The sequence below is a fragment of the Cygnus atratus genome, chromosome 11 (assembly GCF_013377495.2).
Source record: "Cygnus atratus isolate AKBS03 ecotype Queensland, Australia chromosome 11, CAtr_DNAZoo_HiC_assembly, whole genome shotgun sequence".
Classification (NCBI taxonomy): Eukaryota; Metazoa; Chordata; class Aves; order Anseriformes; family Anatidae; genus Cygnus; species Cygnus atratus.
In genome coordinates this window covers 5,660,702-5,677,085 of record NC_066372.1, presented here as the reverse complement: position 1 = coordinate 5,677,085, position 16,384 = coordinate 5,660,702, and the positions used below count along the sequence as shown (strand labels likewise).

The 16,384-nt window shown below is 41.8% G+C and overlaps 2 protein-coding genes across 2 annotated transcripts in view; both read left to right on the top strand.

The window, feature by feature from the left end:
- Positions 1-7,206, top strand: part of TRPM1 (transient receptor potential cation channel subfamily M member 1) — an 85,671-nt gene extending 78,465 nt beyond the window's left edge. The window contains exons 25-27 of the mRNA XM_035553878.2: positions 688-887; positions 1,961-2,093; positions 3,759-7,206. Of these exons, the coding sequence (XP_035409771.1) occupies positions 688-887; positions 1,961-2,093; positions 3,759-5,037 (1,612 nt within the window). The 3' untranslated portion in view covers positions 5,038-7,206. The remainder of the gene's footprint in view (positions 1-687; positions 888-1,960; positions 2,094-3,758) is intronic.
- Positions 7,207-14,670: 7,464 nt separating this feature from the next.
- Positions 14,671-16,384, top strand: part of MTMR10 (myotubularin related protein 10) — a 37,439-nt gene continuing 35,725 nt past the window's right edge. The window contains exons 1-2 of the mRNA XM_035553874.2: positions 14,671-14,900; positions 16,032-16,092. Of these exons, the coding sequence (XP_035409767.1) occupies positions 14,841-14,900; positions 16,032-16,092 (121 nt within the window). The 5' untranslated portion in view covers positions 14,671-14,840. The remainder of the gene's footprint in view (positions 14,901-16,031; positions 16,093-16,384) is intronic.

Below are 16,384 nucleotides of genomic sequence, written 5' to 3'. Positions count from 1 at the left end.
CTTTCTACTCCTTCATATCCCCTGAATTACAAAACAGAATGTCTTTATAACACACCCCATTTTGGTGTAGAAATGATGAAGCCATAGCTTCCAAGAACAACGTGTTTTAAAAGAATATGCACAGTGTTTTCAAATCAGAAGTCTGAATGAACAAAGTTTGAATTTAGAACATTTTGTGAAAACTTGAGAAGTGTTTTATGTAGGTCAAGCTGATTAGCATGTTAAAAGAAAACTGTGATTCTTCTGGGTTTAGCATACAAAATACCTTTCATGGATTTAATACTTTGTATAATATCAAATACTGGAATGTGTTAATAGAAATACTTTATAACTAAGCCCCAAAAGACCAATTATGTGATTCATAAATTGTGTAAGTTTCTTTTCACTGACAGATAAAGCACTTTATACAGTAGAAGCAAATAGTCTAAGATGATGACTATTTTGAGTGGTGCATAAGAGATACAGAGCACCTTCTGTTCTGCTACCTTCCAAAGGAGTAATAAAATCATGAGTTCAGGTTCATCATTAGTTCAGCAAGTTCAGTTGCATCAACTAAGAAGTGAACCAAGCAAGTCATGTGGCCTCATGTTGTTATTTATATATTTATTTATTTTCCACTGTTAATTCTTGCTTAATGATAAGTAAACTTAGGGGCCTAACAGAAACTGTACCTATGTTCCCTTTCAGCAATACCTTCTTTGAGGTAAAATCAATATCCAACCAAGTCTGGAAGTTCCAGCGGTACCAGCTGATTATGACATTCCATGACAGACCTGTCCTCCCACCGCCGATGATTATCTTCAGCCACCTCTACGTAATCATCAAGAGAGTCTGCTGTCGCTGCAAGAAGCGTGAAGGAGACCAGGATGAGCGTGACAGAGGACTGAGTACGCAAGGAATCTTCTCTAAATTTAGCTCTTTGCACCATATTAGCAGAAAGCAGTAGCTTTTCCAATGCTGAACTATTAATTTTGTTCACATTGACTGTCCAGTGTATTTGCAGAGGACAGTATGGGAAAAAATTGATGTGAAGTTAACAGCCGTTGAGTTCTTTGGGCTCTTAAGATTACGAGATGCTATGCTGCTAATGAATGCTTTCTTTAACATACTTCAGCATATGTGGCATCCACTTAATCTGGTTTTACCAAGTTCTAGTAAAGTTCATACAATGGAAAGGGGAAATAGGAAACTGAGAGGAGGGGATTACAGTTTCAAATGTCATCTGTAGTGTCAACTTTGTGATTGTGAGCAATGTGTCCAAGAGCATACCCACTTTCTCCATGTTACACACCTGCTATTTCACAGGAGAACAGTGAGGATTCTTCTACTAACACACTCTGCAATTAAGTAATTATCTTTTGCACAGTATGCTTTTGATTTAAAAAAAGGAAATAAGGGCAGAAAAAAAGAGCAAAAGTAACAGTCACTACAGATAAAAAGAGACAAATCTGAATAAAGGATAAAATGTTCCCACGAGCTTATGTTTCCATTGGCTTTTCCTACATGATTTTAAGTTTTTGAAGCTCTTATCTGAAGAATGTCTGGAAAACAATGTTATATCACGTTACCTGTTGCCTTTAACTGTCATTCTTTATGGATGATACTTGAAGTAAGGAACAATCAAACTGGGAGAGATTGCTCTAGTCTCAGCCTATAAAATCTGTTGACTTTGTTCAACATGTAGCACTATTATTAGAAAGGGTAAAGGTCACTAAGAAAATACAGCCCTTAGTGGATGGTTGTAGAAGCAGATAATAGTCATAATGCATTACGTTGCCTTCAGGGCTATAGCCATCTTTGGTGAAGTGCTCATTCCCTGTTTACAAAATCATCTGTTCTTTCAGTGCAGACATAGAATCTGCAGTATCCATATGTCCAAAATAATCTGTTAAATTGGATTTAAATTGACTGACAGAAGTTTAGGAAAAGGAAACACATTTCCTTCTTCTGTTTTATGCAGAGTTATTTCTGAATGATGAAGAGCTAAAAAAACTGTATGAGTTTGAAGAGCAGTGCGTAGAAGAATACTTCCAGGAAAAAGAGGATGAGCAGCAGTCATCTAATGATGAACGCATCAGAGTTACCTCTGAAAGGTACCTATTAAGAAAAGAAACCAAATCACTTACCTGGAACAGTGTATTGCTTTTTGTGTCCTCATCATAACTGAAGTTTAGATAAAGTAGACTTATGATCTCGGAGAAACCCTCACCATATCAGAAGCTGATCTGAATCCTAGGTAAATGTCAATGCAGATGCATCTCTCACAAGAACAAGTTTTTTGTTGTTCTGATGGCATGTCACTAAGGCTGCTGGTTTGGTTAGCTTCATTGTAAGAACGTTTTTGTTCAAGGTGGTTTTTTCCCTCTCACCCATTTGAAGATCACGGTTACACCTCAGATTCCACTTGAGAAAATCAGTACTTGTTAAACTTTTTAAGCTACATTCCCTGACAATGAGAACCTTCTGCTTTCCTGTAGGCCCTCTTTAGGTACTGGAAGGCTGTGATGAGGTTTCCCTGGAGCCTTCTCTTCTCCAGGCTGAACATCCCCAGCTCTCTCTGCCTGTCTTCACAGGAGAGGAGCTCCAGCCTTTGATCATCGTTGTGGTCTTCCTTTGGACTTGTTCTAATACGTTCATGTCCTTCTTGTGCTGGGGGCGTCCCAGAGCTGAATGCAGTACTGTGAGTGTGGTCTCACGAGAGCAGAGTCGAGAGGCAGAATCACCTCCCTCAACCTGCTGTCCATGCTTCCTTTGATTTCTTACGAAGTTGCTCTCTGAGCCGTTTAATTCCCTAACGGATATCTTTCTGTTGAAGGGAGGCAATTTACATCTTACAATATTATTTGTGAAGTTTGAGAATAGAGAAGTAAATGAAATCTGCTACGTGTTATCAAGTCATTTCTATTGCACTATTTCTCCATGGCAATTTGTCAAAATCCTAGGTATTGTACCAGAGAAAAAAGCGTGGTTGCTAAGCCTCACTGATTCACTATGGTCTATAGTCACAAAGCAGATTTGCGTATTTCTCATGGCTTCTTGCTCCAGATGCTTCATCATCTTTTGTGTGTAAGAGCGAAAGAATGTTAATTTCATTTCCACAGTTGATTTACTAGTATATGATCTCTAAGTCACATTCTAACACCTGGCTTTTTTATTCATTCTTCTGGTACCATAATTTCCATTATGATATAAATGATAAAAAAAAAATGGAAAAAAAAGTGTTTTTTTATTGAATTTTTTAAATTGAACTAAGTAATTCTACTCCCTTCTGCTCTGATACGTAATTGAAAGGTATGTCAAGAGAGAAAGTAATCCCATAAACACTAGTGCATGTTCCCTCTTCCACAGCCACAAAACCTGTTCTACAACATGCCTTGATGCTATTTTAAGTCATCCTGTGAACATGTCATTAGAAGGTATTTTTGATATAATTAATTGATGCATTCACAACTGAATGTGAAGAGGGTGGCACACTCAAAGAGGAATGTAATGGTAGTTTCTCCCAAAAGGGCTGCAACTCTTGTACTCTCCTGGCATGTAAACAAGGGCAAAATTCAAATAGCCTCTAATATGGTATAAGAAAAGCATGGATAAAAAGAAAATGAACAAGTACTATGCTACACACAGGAAAAAATAATGATGTATAATGATACATAGCACAAAATTCTGTCTTAAGAAGAAATCAGTAGCTGGGGGCCTATAACAGGTTACTGCACCATCCCACCCTTTCTGTTTTATGCCTCTTTTGTACCCAACAGAGTTGAAAATATGTCTATGAGGCTAGAAGAAGTGAATGAAAGAGAACATTTTATGAAAGCCTCTCTCCAAACAGTTGACCTTCGACTCTCTCAATTGGAAGAACTCTCTGGTCGGATGGTGAATGCTCTTGAAAAGCTGGCAGGTATTGACAAGTCTGAGCTGACATATACGCGTTCACGGGCTTCATCTGAGTGTGATGCTGCGTATCTCCTGAGGCAAAGCAGTGTCAACAGCTCTGATGGCTGCAGCATGTATAGATACCACATTGGTGGTGATGAGTTAACATATGATGACAGCACCACTCCTATGTCACCAGCCATAGGATTGTGTAAAAAAGCCCATTCTATTGGTACAAAAGAAGATGGAGCAGACCCAAGGATGCTGGTTCGAGAGAACCAGACCAGTCTCCATTGTACCTCTAATGCTAATGCAGTCAACCCATCAGATTACAGTAGATCTACATTAGAAATTGAACAAAATGTTTCCAGACCCCATTCTGGTTCGGGTATTTTGGGGGATGAAAACCAAGGGATTTTCAAGAATGATGAAACGGTTCCGCGAAGTATAAACCAGATGGATGTTGTTATCAGCAGACAGTCAGTACCCAAACCAGATTTTCAGAACACTCAGTTAAAAGTAGAACGGACTAAGTTAGAAGCAACAATCTCTTATCCCTTGGACAAATCAAAAGCAATGCGCTATTTTCCTCCTGAAACATTCAGTGCTTGTCAAACCACTATGATGAAGTCGAGGAGCTTTATATTTGCAAAAGGCAGAAAGTTGGTTGGAGGAGTTAACAACTGGACCACTGAGTATAGTACCATCATGGATCAGGTATGCCCTTCTACAATTGAGCAGTGGGCCACAGAGTGGAAATACGAAGTTGAGCAGCAACTTTCTCAAGAACATCCTCCAGAGTACCCTGGTTTTGTCTCTGAAGCAGAAAGGCACGCAGAGCAGAAACAGTTACAGATGGACACAGATGATGACAGCGATGTTGGTGAAGCAGGTATTAGTGCCTCTTACACGTCTGCACCTGCCACTGTCAAGGCTCAGAAGGAGAACTTACTATCAGTAAAGCCAGACAGGACTTCTGGGTTCCCATCAGTACGGTCCAAGAGTTTGCACAGCCATTCTCGGAAAGCCAAGTCTGTAAAGGACAAATTAAACAGACCAGGACACGCCAGTAGTGTAACTAACTTAGTGGTCGCATTTGGCAGTGCAACGGAAGAACAGAAAGCTAGGCAAGAAAATGCATCCACAGAAACTGAGTGTTGAAATGGTTTATGGCCCCTGTTTTATCAACAGTCAAAAAAGGAGCATGGCTAATTGAACAAATTATGGATTTTTTAATGAATTTCTACAGAAGAATTTTGCATATGTTTGTTTCTTTTCATTTTAGACTTGCTAGATACATGTTCTGTTCTTAAATAAGTGCAGTGGGTCAGGTGAAGGGGAAATACATACTCTCTCAGGGGCAGATGTAAAAGTAGGCACAGTCCACAGATGCTGAGAGCTTAGATCTTCCTTTGTTCTATTTCCACTTCCCTCGTAAGCTTATTTACTGATAGACTTTTTATAAAAGCTCTTGAAAGGACAATACAATCATGAAATAATTTAGAAAATATTTTTTCTTCTTTATCAGAAGACTTCTTAAATTGCACAAATTTTTAACCAGCCTTAGTTTTTATCCTGATTTATGCAGCTGGTTTCTTTCTGGCCATTATGTTTTCCAGATCAAAACAAAATTGTTGACTGCATGGAAATATTGTGCAGTTCCCTTTCACTTCTGATTTCTTGCATGCTTCTTAGCAACTCTTTCAGAAAGGCAGAACATAGCAGTTTCTATCCAATAAAATAGAGCTGAATGGAAAAATACAGTTGTGTTTTGAAAAACCTGACCTGGAAAGCTATGTGTAAACATATTCTTGACCCATCTTTGAACTTCAGTTACCATGGTCTGCTTTCAGGATCATATCTGTCCCTGCCCCAAAGCATGCTGGCAGCCTTAAACTGTTGAAAAACAGTGATTATTGTTTCAAAATGTTTTGGGAGATTATAAGTATATAAAGTGTAGGGAGATTTTAATAATGTGAATCCAAGATCTGCATTAGTGTTTTGTATAAGAAGGGATTACAGTGGAATCCCATGTAGAGAAAAAAAATGGCGTTGTTAAAATGCCTGCACTGGAGAAAAAAACAGAAAAGGTAGTCTGATTAGGTGAGATCAGAATGTAGCCAATCTGTGTTGGAAGCAAATCTACTGTGACAAATTAGTATTTCATTTTGCAAATTCAATATGACAGTGCACAAGGAGCAAGAGTTCCTAGGAGTCAGTCTAAAAAAAAAATAAATTCTACAGATGAGAAGAGAATTTCTATATATTTTCTTGAGTCAATTTCAAAAAGAAAGTTCAAAGAAAATAACTCTCTCTACAGAGCATTTTCTATCCCTCAACAACTAAGAGTGGAAATCCACATCTGTAGTTACAGTTTCCTAGCACACTTGTCTCAACAGTAGGTTGAAAAACCTACATACTAGGTTTTGATGGTTTTCTTCATAATAGTATGATTTTTTATTTGCCTCATTCTTCTCTGTTACCTTTTAGGAATTTCATTTTCCCAAATACTCAGCACCTCTTTCTGCAGGAGAGGCTTGCCAATGAACAGACAGGACAGAAAATGAGTTAAAGCTATGTTACTTGTTCACAGAATACTAGTCCAAAGTTTATGCTTAATTCATTAACAGTTAGTACTTACTCATACACTATTTTGAAAAAAAAGAATTTCTTTTTGTCCCCCACCATCAGCTCCTCGGTATGTATGTCTCTGTCTGTTCTTTGGTAATGCTTTTCTGTTTTGAAACACAGAGATTGATGGAAGACTTTAGAATGCATTGATGGCATCATTTTTTTAATATTTGTATTATATTTTCATACTCTACAATTACACTGTGAAGTATTGTTACCATACTGCATGATCATGGTAACTGCATAGATACTTCTGAAGGTTCAGTCATCATTTACTATAGCTTTTTGCCAGCTTGGTCTTATGAGCATGTTTACTGGTTTCACTGTTGCAGAACAGTGTTGACATTTTGCTTTTCATGAGGGCTTCTTTTTTATTCAACTTTAGGGAACATGACGTTCTGTAAAAACAGAATGACATTTGTTTCACTTCCGTGTTTACTTCTGTGTTACCTTTCTATGCAACTACACAGCCATTTTGTATGCGTGGTTCAAATATCCTGCAATTTGCCAATGCCTTTTACTGTTTGCTTGCACACTCGCCAGGAACTGATTCATCATCAAACAAAGGGATGCAGCTTTTCAGCACTTTGCTAAACAAGCAGTATGCATTGTGGAACACAGTACAGTGTGTTGCATGTCTCTTGTTACATTGTGTTTATAAAATTTGAGTTAAATCACGCTTTGTTTGACCAGTCTTTTTTTTATCATTTGCATTACAAAGTTATTAGGTGACATGTAGTTTTCAAACAAAAACATTTTACCTTTGTATTTATTTTCGTACTTTGTGTAAATCATTTATAAAGAAATCTTATGAAAAAGATATGAATTCAGTATACCAAACTGGCCATGGTAAGGATATCAACTCTTTATTTACCTGTTTCTTCTTATGCAGTGAGTGGGCTGAACATTTTCTAAGTGAAGTTTCTTTTTTAACATTTGTCAGTAATTTTCCATAAAGTTCTGTATCCGTTTATGACTTCATAAGGCTTTGATGCTTTCTGTGCTCTTGGATAGCATGAACTGAAATGATAACCCCTCTGCCATTAAATGTGACGTAACTACACTGACCTTTGGCAGAGTTATTTTAGATGTATGGCCATTTTAATAAGATTTAAATACGGCTCTGTATGTACATAAAAGACTGATACTAGATCTGGAGCACACTAAATAGAATAATGATCAACACACCTGCATGCCTGCCTTCCTTCTTTCTTGAATACTGGGTGAAAGGATGAAAGTGTAGAACTGGTATTTCTGAAGATACATGCTTAATGCTGCTTTTTAAGAAGATGCATCCCTCCCGTTACTAAGGATGTGGTGACTCCACAGCAGTGTCATAGTGAATTCTGCTTACTGTTTTTTTATTATGTACTTGACCTGTACTGAACCAGGTCAAGTCCTAAAGAGTGTGCAGTCTAAGGCTATGCACTAAGGCAGAGGCATTACACTGAGGTAATTGGGGTGAATTCACCTTCTAGTATCTTGCGATACAGACATTTCCCTCTTCCCTCAAGGCACGTATTTCAAACACGGTGACCAATTGTTATATTAATGTAAGCAGGTTCTTAACTATACTGGCTGATTCCAATTCCTCCATTTTACATTGCGTCATTCTGGGACTAGCCTGACTTTACTCTTGCAAGCCCTATCCTATTGCAGCAATGCATCACCATTTCCATTTGAAATGTTGGATTTAGATACCTGACAACCAAGAAAATCAAATGTCCATAATATTAAATAGTGAATTCAAATAACCACTCAATCCTTTCAGGCATGGTCTCTCTATACTGCTTCTTTGGACCCTTTTCTAGGTTCTGGTCTTGACTGTCATATTTGGCAAGATGTATATCTATCTGTCTTTCTAAATAAAAATTAAAAGAATTAGGATCTGCAAAGCCTTGTCAGAAAACAGGAAAGCAAGGAGGGCATGTGACCAAGGATGTCAACAGGACTGTTTCATTAGATCTGCATGATCCCCAGGACTATGCGCTGTAATGGGTGCTCTGGACAGTTAATCCACTGACACAAAGCCAGTTTGCTGCTGAGCACTTGTCATGGGAGAGGTGAGTTTTCAGAGGGTAACAGCAGCACTTGGACACATTGCAGGGGTCTCACCAGCTAACATCATTGTCAGCTTATTACTTCTGTACCACTGGTCACTCTAGTTGGACTCATGTTACACTCAAAAAGTTGTTATAAGCAAAAAGGAGATTTACCTTATATAAAAAGTCATGAATTTATTGTTAGTATAACAGAAGTACTAACAGTCTAATATATGAATTATTGTTAGTCTAGATGTAATTATTACTAAGGAGAGAAAAAAATGAGAGGAGAGAAAAGAATACTACTACGCTACTACAGGGAAAAAATAAGGTAAAATTGATATATACGCACTTCCTAGTATCCACCCCTTTTTCTCGGATGTTATGCTCACAATTGCACTGATCCTCTGGGTCAGTGGCTTCAGGCTGCAATGAGGGCAGGAAGGAAACATTGCCAGGTGTCAGGATCCCAGGTCCTTTGCTAGGATGAGCATGATGTTGATGGTGTCTTTTTCTTTACTGTTTGCTTGCTTGGAGGCATTTTTATGTTTGCTAAAAAACTTAACATCTTTGTTTTTCTTCACTGGCCTACTACTCTGTATTACACGTGAGTTTTCTAGTCACCATAAGAATTGCTTTCTCAGATAAACAAACAAGCCAAGGCACAGCTCCGGGCAGGTTGAGACAAGTTCAGACAAAGCAGTCCTGACAAGCCTCAGTCCTGAGGCCCTGCAAAGTCAGCATAAAGCCTGTGGCCTGTTACTAGCAGTGACAATACTTTCTAGAAAGTGTAGCTGGGGCTAGAAACTGGGCTGTGAGACAACTCTAGTCCAGGAGGTGCTTTCCTCTCCCTACAGGCATTGCAGATAAGCGTTTCACTGAATGAAGTGGTCACCTCAGCTGGTTATTTCAGCCTATTGTGGATTTTGATAAACCAATGGGATCCAGCATCAAACAGAAAAGCAAAACAGGTATAAGGACCAGGTAGGCTGACTGGGCCATTTAATGCCCATTTCATCTGGTGCTAGGGACAGAGTGGTTGGGCAGTCAAAAACCAGTAGGCAGCAGTACTTTGCATTGCAGGCTGACTAAACACGGACCTTAGGAGAAATGAGAGACAAACTACAAATTCTCTTAAAACTGCAGTCTTCTTTGGCTTCTTTCAACTTTGAGCCTAATCAGGAGAAACAAAATTTGATATGGTGAAGTGGTACTTTATGGTTGATGCCCTGTATCCTCACAATGGATGTAAGGTAAGTCTTCAAAACAGGCTTTAAATAAAGTCATATTTGCAGTTCTTCAGCCAGAATAATTAATCGTCCATATCCACCATTTGCTTGGTGTGAAATTTAATGAAAAAGGAATTGCGTAATTTCATCTGCCTGCTCTGCTCCTGATTTGTCTCTACAACATTAAAACCCCTCTGAAACTGCAGTGCATCATCCTGCATGATTCATTATCACATTACCTATGTAAAATAGCGCAAGCCAAGGTGGAACACTGTAGCAAAGAATAGCTCCAAATAACTCTAGGCAAGCAATACCTACGTAATGATTAACAAGGAAAGTACCTTTATGTAACATAGCAAAATTCAGCATCATTAAATTCACACACTAAGAATACTATCCCTACTTTGCAGATGTGCTTTTAAAAGGAGTTGCTTTTTTTTTTTTCCTGGGGTACTTCAAGAATCTAAAACCTTCACATAGTTTTTATGTATTTTGCATATCTTAGCCAAGACTGTCAACGTGGCTGTTTTGTGTAAATAATCACATTTATATTCTTCTGCTGGGTCTTTGTCAATGATACTGAGGAAAGAGATTTTATTTCAACTGCTTAAAAAAAATAAATTAAGGTGTAATGATGATCTTCCACAAGAGTTAATACAGACCTGTAGGGCTGGCTTCCTCACAAGTCCCCAGAAGAAGTACCACACTTCTACATGCAGACTATGGCAGCTCGGGTGTGCAAACTATTGAGTGCACAGGTCCACATTGGAGTAACAAACCGTAATGTGTTCAATGAAAAATAGACTAAACCTTGATCAGTGAATCCCTGACTTAGCAGACTTGCTGCATATTTGCGGTAGCTCTGACCATGTAGCTAAGCTGTGAAATCACACAACACACATCTTTGTGTCCTGGAGTTAAAACCAATAACTGAAGCATTCTTCATAAAGCTATGAGAACACACAAGTAGAAATACAGGCCTGGAAGAGAGAGATCATTAACAGTAAAGTGAGTTCAGCAGTGATGATAGCATCAGTGGCAGATGGTAGTCTAACCTGTTGTTGAATGTGTCTAATGAAAGCCATTCTCTAATCTGCTGAGATCAAAAGGGATCACTATGAAAATCTGTTCTGATTTAATCCTAGACCTCCAGCACTGCACAAGCCAAAGTACTTCCCCAACCACAGAGCTGTCTTGTTGAGGTTCTACCAGAACTTTAAGGAAGATACCTAATCTGACGTGCTGTTAATACAGCAGGTTATGCATCATAGCCATAGGTAAGCAGATAAGTATCTCACTGTTACAAACAATTTACATTGTATGAGATAAGAAGCCTCAGGAAACTGCCACTCAGCATGTGGGGTCTGACACCACCAGGAGAGCTGGCCAGGCAGGTCTGGGAGGGCCAGGATGCTGGATGAGTGTAAGGGTACTGGTCAGTCTAGCCCACAGGAGATATCTGTGGATATCTTAATGTTTAAGCAATGAAAATAACTGCACTGAGTCAGAAACAACTTTTTTTTTTTTTTTTTTAAATCATGAGAATAAAGAAGGGCTGTTGTTTCCTTTTTAGTTACACTGGCTTCCTACTTTTCTTTTTGGGTTGTTTATATAAAACAAAGGCATTTTCAGAAACCACTGGCTTAGTAGAACTGCTTGAAAATAGCGAGCAAGTGAGTCAAGCTGGGATGGTTGGAGATGAGCAGGCACTTTAATGCATTGCCAAACAGCAGGATTCAGGGGTCTTCCCTCCTGTCGTGCTTGCCCTACCCTCCCTGACCACTTCATCTGCCTGCCTTGCCCTGCCAGCCCAGCCTGCCCTACCTGCTTTGCCTGTCTGCCCTGCTTGGCTCTGCCTGCCTTGCCCTGTCCTGCCTGCTTCTATTGCGCTGCAAGTTGTGACAGAATTAACTTGCTCCTCCGAAATACTCACTTTTGTGAAATGAACTTTCTCCTCCCACTGGCATAAAACTCTTCCGTTGGCAACTTGTGACTGTTTCCAACAAACACCCTCACAAATCTTGTGACCTGATGTTCACTGAGTTTTTGTTTGTTCATTTTCAGAACAGCACTGCAATTTGAATGTCAGTCCAGTCTTAATGGAAATTTGTGCTATCCTTTGGTCATTCCCTCAAGATTCAGATTGCATTTGCAGCCACTTCTTAGAAGGCTCTGTGCTGATGCAGAATCACTCTTGTAATTCTGATGTGATATAGTCATTTTTAATGACACAGGCAAATTTGGTATATGTAATTTCAAGTCCAGCTGATTTGTACTGATTCTGCCTCCCCCCACCCCCACCCTTGCTTTCTCCTACCCCTTTTCTGATTTTAATTTTCTTTGAACAACGTTCTGAATATGAACAAAAAACATTCAAGAAGAGTAAAGATGAGGGCAAGTCCCTGCAGTATTTCTCACTTATCAAACATTCAAGGGATTTACCTCGTGAAAGGGGATCAGTCACCATCAGGAGGAGAGCTGTGGCTTGCACTCACAGCACTGTCAGGCACTCAGCATTATACCACCAGCAGCTTCTGCAGCACAGCACGTTCTCTAAAATGAAAAGGCTCTGAGCCCAAAGCCATGCAGCTGAACAATGCCGGTTAGACAATGTTTTTTTTTCAGCATAAAATATAAATCCTATATGTAAAAGTACAGGATAAAGTGAAGGGAACTGCCCACTGACACCGAATAGATGGGACCCTTGTGCATGGAGGTACGCTTGTTCTAAAAAATACTGGATGGGATTGTTTTAATCTTCTGTACCTGAAAGTCCAAGCATAGTGGATGGTTATGGAGGTCCTTGCAGATGTTCTCCCCTGGGCTGTTGAATAGCTTTAAATGTGCATGCAGCCTTCTTCTTCGACCTCAGCAGGCGCCAGTGGATCATTTCGCTCCTCACTGTTCAAGCAAACCTCCCTGCGCCTGGCATCAATGGGGCATCATATGTCAGGGAATCTGGATGGTGCCCTGAAGTCTGTTCTTTCATTGAATACCCACCTCCTAACCTCACCAAAAGTTCACAGGGTCTGCAATGCTGTGTGTTTCCCAGTAGCTGGTGCTAGGTGCTGTACGTACCATTTTGTGCTGTTTTATAAGTCATTTTGAAACTTCGTTTCCTGCTTATCAAAAGAAATAGCAGTGCAATGTTTTGGAGTTTAGGTGGGCAACTGCATTGCTTTCACATTCTGGAGAAGTTAAAGCGAGCAATCTGGGAATGCCTTGAAAACCTAAGTAAAGGGAATTCCATGGCTGTAGACCAGCATCTGCTTTCTCCAGTTTGCACATCTACAGCGGTGAGCAAGAGGGTGGCTGTGGCAGCAGCCTGGGAGCTTCACCAGTATGTCCTTACAATATTCCATAGCCATAATGTGGTGATACACCTCATGTAAAAGGTGACAATAAGAACTTGGTAACAGTAGCTGATTCATGCTGGAGCTGGATTCTAACACCGATTACCTGAGACAACCCTGGATTACAATAAAACCTCCCTTTGCAGGCCTCAGGCAGAGGTTTCACAGTCTCCAAGTGGCTCAGAGGCCAAATCGTGGAAATCCTCTGCTTTAGTCTACATTTTAATGTTGTGCTCCCCAAACCCTGTCTTTTGTAACTGCTTTTCTCTGGTGAAAGCCAGGAGGAGATGCAGCCTCTTGGCCCTCACCCAGAGGCAGTGCTGAGCTGGAGCACCAGCCCTGAGGTCCCCTGTGCCCTTGGGAGGCTTTGGGAGCAAATTCCCCTTCCCTCATCTGGAAACAAGGAATGGTGGGTGAGGGAGGTCTCTGAGGAAATCGGAAAGTTGTTGTAACCTAAAACTACTTTCCCTCTGGTCAAAAATAACAACATTGATGGGAAGTGCTATTGCAGGAAGTGGGTAACAGTACCTTTGCTATTTCTGCCTGCCCCACATTGCTGCATTACACTGTTTGAAGCTGTTTACGGCTGAATGTAAATGTTTACCCTTTCCTAGCCCTTGGCAGCCAATTCTCACCATCTGTAATTTTGCACGCATTTCTATTACAGACTATGAGAGCTGTGAGAGAGTGTCATGCTTTTTCTCATTCAAATTCAGTGAGGAGTACAAAAAAGCGATTCAGCCATTATTACAAGTATTTTACCTGTTATTAGAGCTGGCAGATCAACAGGTGAGCACACCAGTCTACCTCTTTTATTTTTTACCAGAGTTAGTGATTTAATCTTGCAGAGGGCAATGTCAGATTCCAGGCGGTGCCGGAGGGACTTTGGCTGCTCCCTCGGCGCAGATCAGATGGCAGATGCTGGTTTTGGGACATCTCTTCCACAGCCCAGCCCTCAGCAGCACTTCAGAGTGCTGTGTGTCCACCGCACCACATCACACGGCCTCTAGCAAGCCTTTTGTCCTGCTCTGCGATGAAATTTCATCGCCTTAAAAGCAGACAAAACACGATTAATGAATTTCAGCAGTTTAATGATTGAAGGGCTGTACAGTCCTTTGAAAACGCGTTATGAATGCTATGTAGAAGATGCAGTTTGTGATCTTTGTGGTTGCACAAAGCAAACGGCATCGGTGTACTTTAACGTATTGCAACCTGTAACGTTGAAAAATATTTTTAAGTGGTTATTACTGAGGTGATGGGGAAGAACGGCTCCAGTCACTTCGCTCGGGGCCGCCTCCCGCCCACCGGCCGCGGCCCCCTCCCTTCAGCGGCCGCTTGGCCCCTGCGCGCCACCGTACGAGGGCCGCTGCCCCCGCCCAACATGGCCGCCCCGGCCCGGCCCGCCTCGGCCCGCCCCAGCCCGCCGGGGCCGCCGCCGCCCGCCCGCCGCCGGCCGTAGGGAGCCGCCGGGCCGGGAGGCGGGGCCGCGGGGCGGGGGGGGGGGAGCCGCGGGGGGGGCTCCATGAGGGCTTGGGGCAGCCGCGGGCCGCTGGCTCCTCCCTCGGGGAAGGGGGTGCGCGGGGCCGCCCACGCCGTGTGACTGACTGGGAGCGCCCGGCCCGGGTGGCTGCGGGGCGCCGGGCCTGAGCCGCCGGCTGTTGGCCCCCGGCCCCCGGCTTGGCCCTGCCGGGCTCCCGGCGGCAGCGACCATGTTCTCCCTCAAGCCGCCGAAGCCCACCTTCAAGTCGTACCTCCTGCCGCTGCCTCAGGTAACGGCGCGGCCCTTTGTTCCCCCGGGGCTCCCGAGCTCACCGGCCGCGGGGGGCGCAGCGGCACCTGCGCCTCTGCTGCCGGCCCGGGGCGGCCTCGGGGCCTGGCGGGTCTCCGCTGCGCCGGGAGCGGGGCCTGCGGTGGGGCAGCGCCGTGCGTGCGGCACAGCCCGCTCAGGGGAGGTGGTTTGGGGAAGTTGGGGCTCTGGGAAGGTGGTGGCGGCTCCCTCCCGTCCTCCCTTTTGTGCCGGGAGGGAGCGGCACCGTCCGCTTCGCACCGGGGAACGCTTCAGCAGAAAGCCGCTGGGCTCGTTACGCAGGGGATTAAACTCATCGTACCCATTGTTTCGCTTTTAATGCTCGGCTGCTGGCACGAATAACAAAATCAAGGGTAGTAGTGCAACTGCCAGGATTTTGTGTGTCGTCTGACTGTGCACTTTTTACACTTGACAGGACGTGATTTATTTAATTATTTATACTTTAAGGCTGGCACAGCAGGGCCTGTTACAGCAACACATTTGGCAGGTTGACTCACTTTGCTCTTTCAGAGTAACTTGGTAAAAGTGAAATGTCAACGCAATGCAGTTCTGGGTATTCTTAGTCCTCTGAGTGCAGGATCTGTAACCACTCAGCGTATTTCACTGATAGTGGCAATCTTTTTTGTGGAAGGGTTTTTATTTTTAAAGTTTGGAATTAAAAAGCAAGTAGGTGTGTGTGTGTTCTGTGCCTTGGTTTTAGGAAACTTTTCCTATGCTTGGAAATTTGTTCGTGTTAAATGCCAGCAGAGTTTTGTGCAAACCTGATGGTCTGTATCTGTGTAAAGCTTGTAGAACTCAAGCCGTTATGAAGTGCCAAGCCTAATTGTTTTTCATTCATCCAGTAACTTGTTATATCCTAGATTACACAACTGGTTAAATATTAGCAATTAAAATATTATACTGCTATTCTGGTGCAAAACTAAATATCCACAGCCATATTTACAGAAAGCTGTTGCTATGATTAGATCCTGCCTCATTAAAATCAACTTGTTAAAAGAACAACTTTCTCCTTTGCCCCAACAGATCAAACTTGTGTCTGATTGTAGGATTGTGTCTTTTTAAGCAAATTCCTTTTTTTCTTTCCTTCCCCCAGTCTGAAGACCATATAACTGCAGAACCCAGGATTAAAAAACTGGAACCAATACTTCTGCCAGGTAGGTGTAAGCCAGAAATTTGGCAGATAACTCAACAAATATGTATTTAAAACTTCTGTTTATTTTAGTAGGATTGGTAATATGTAAATTGTTTTCCCTGTTTTTCTGTGTTTATAGATTTCAGTATATTTTAATCTTAGCATGCTCCTCAAGACAGTGAAACTTCTAACCAAGTAGGAAAATCTAGTGATGTGCTAGTCTGTAGAGTGCTGTTCTAACATGTTTACCTAAACCTGAAATGCTAAATAAATACGTAAGCAGTTTTGCCTGTGTGATCGTTTACTACATGTAG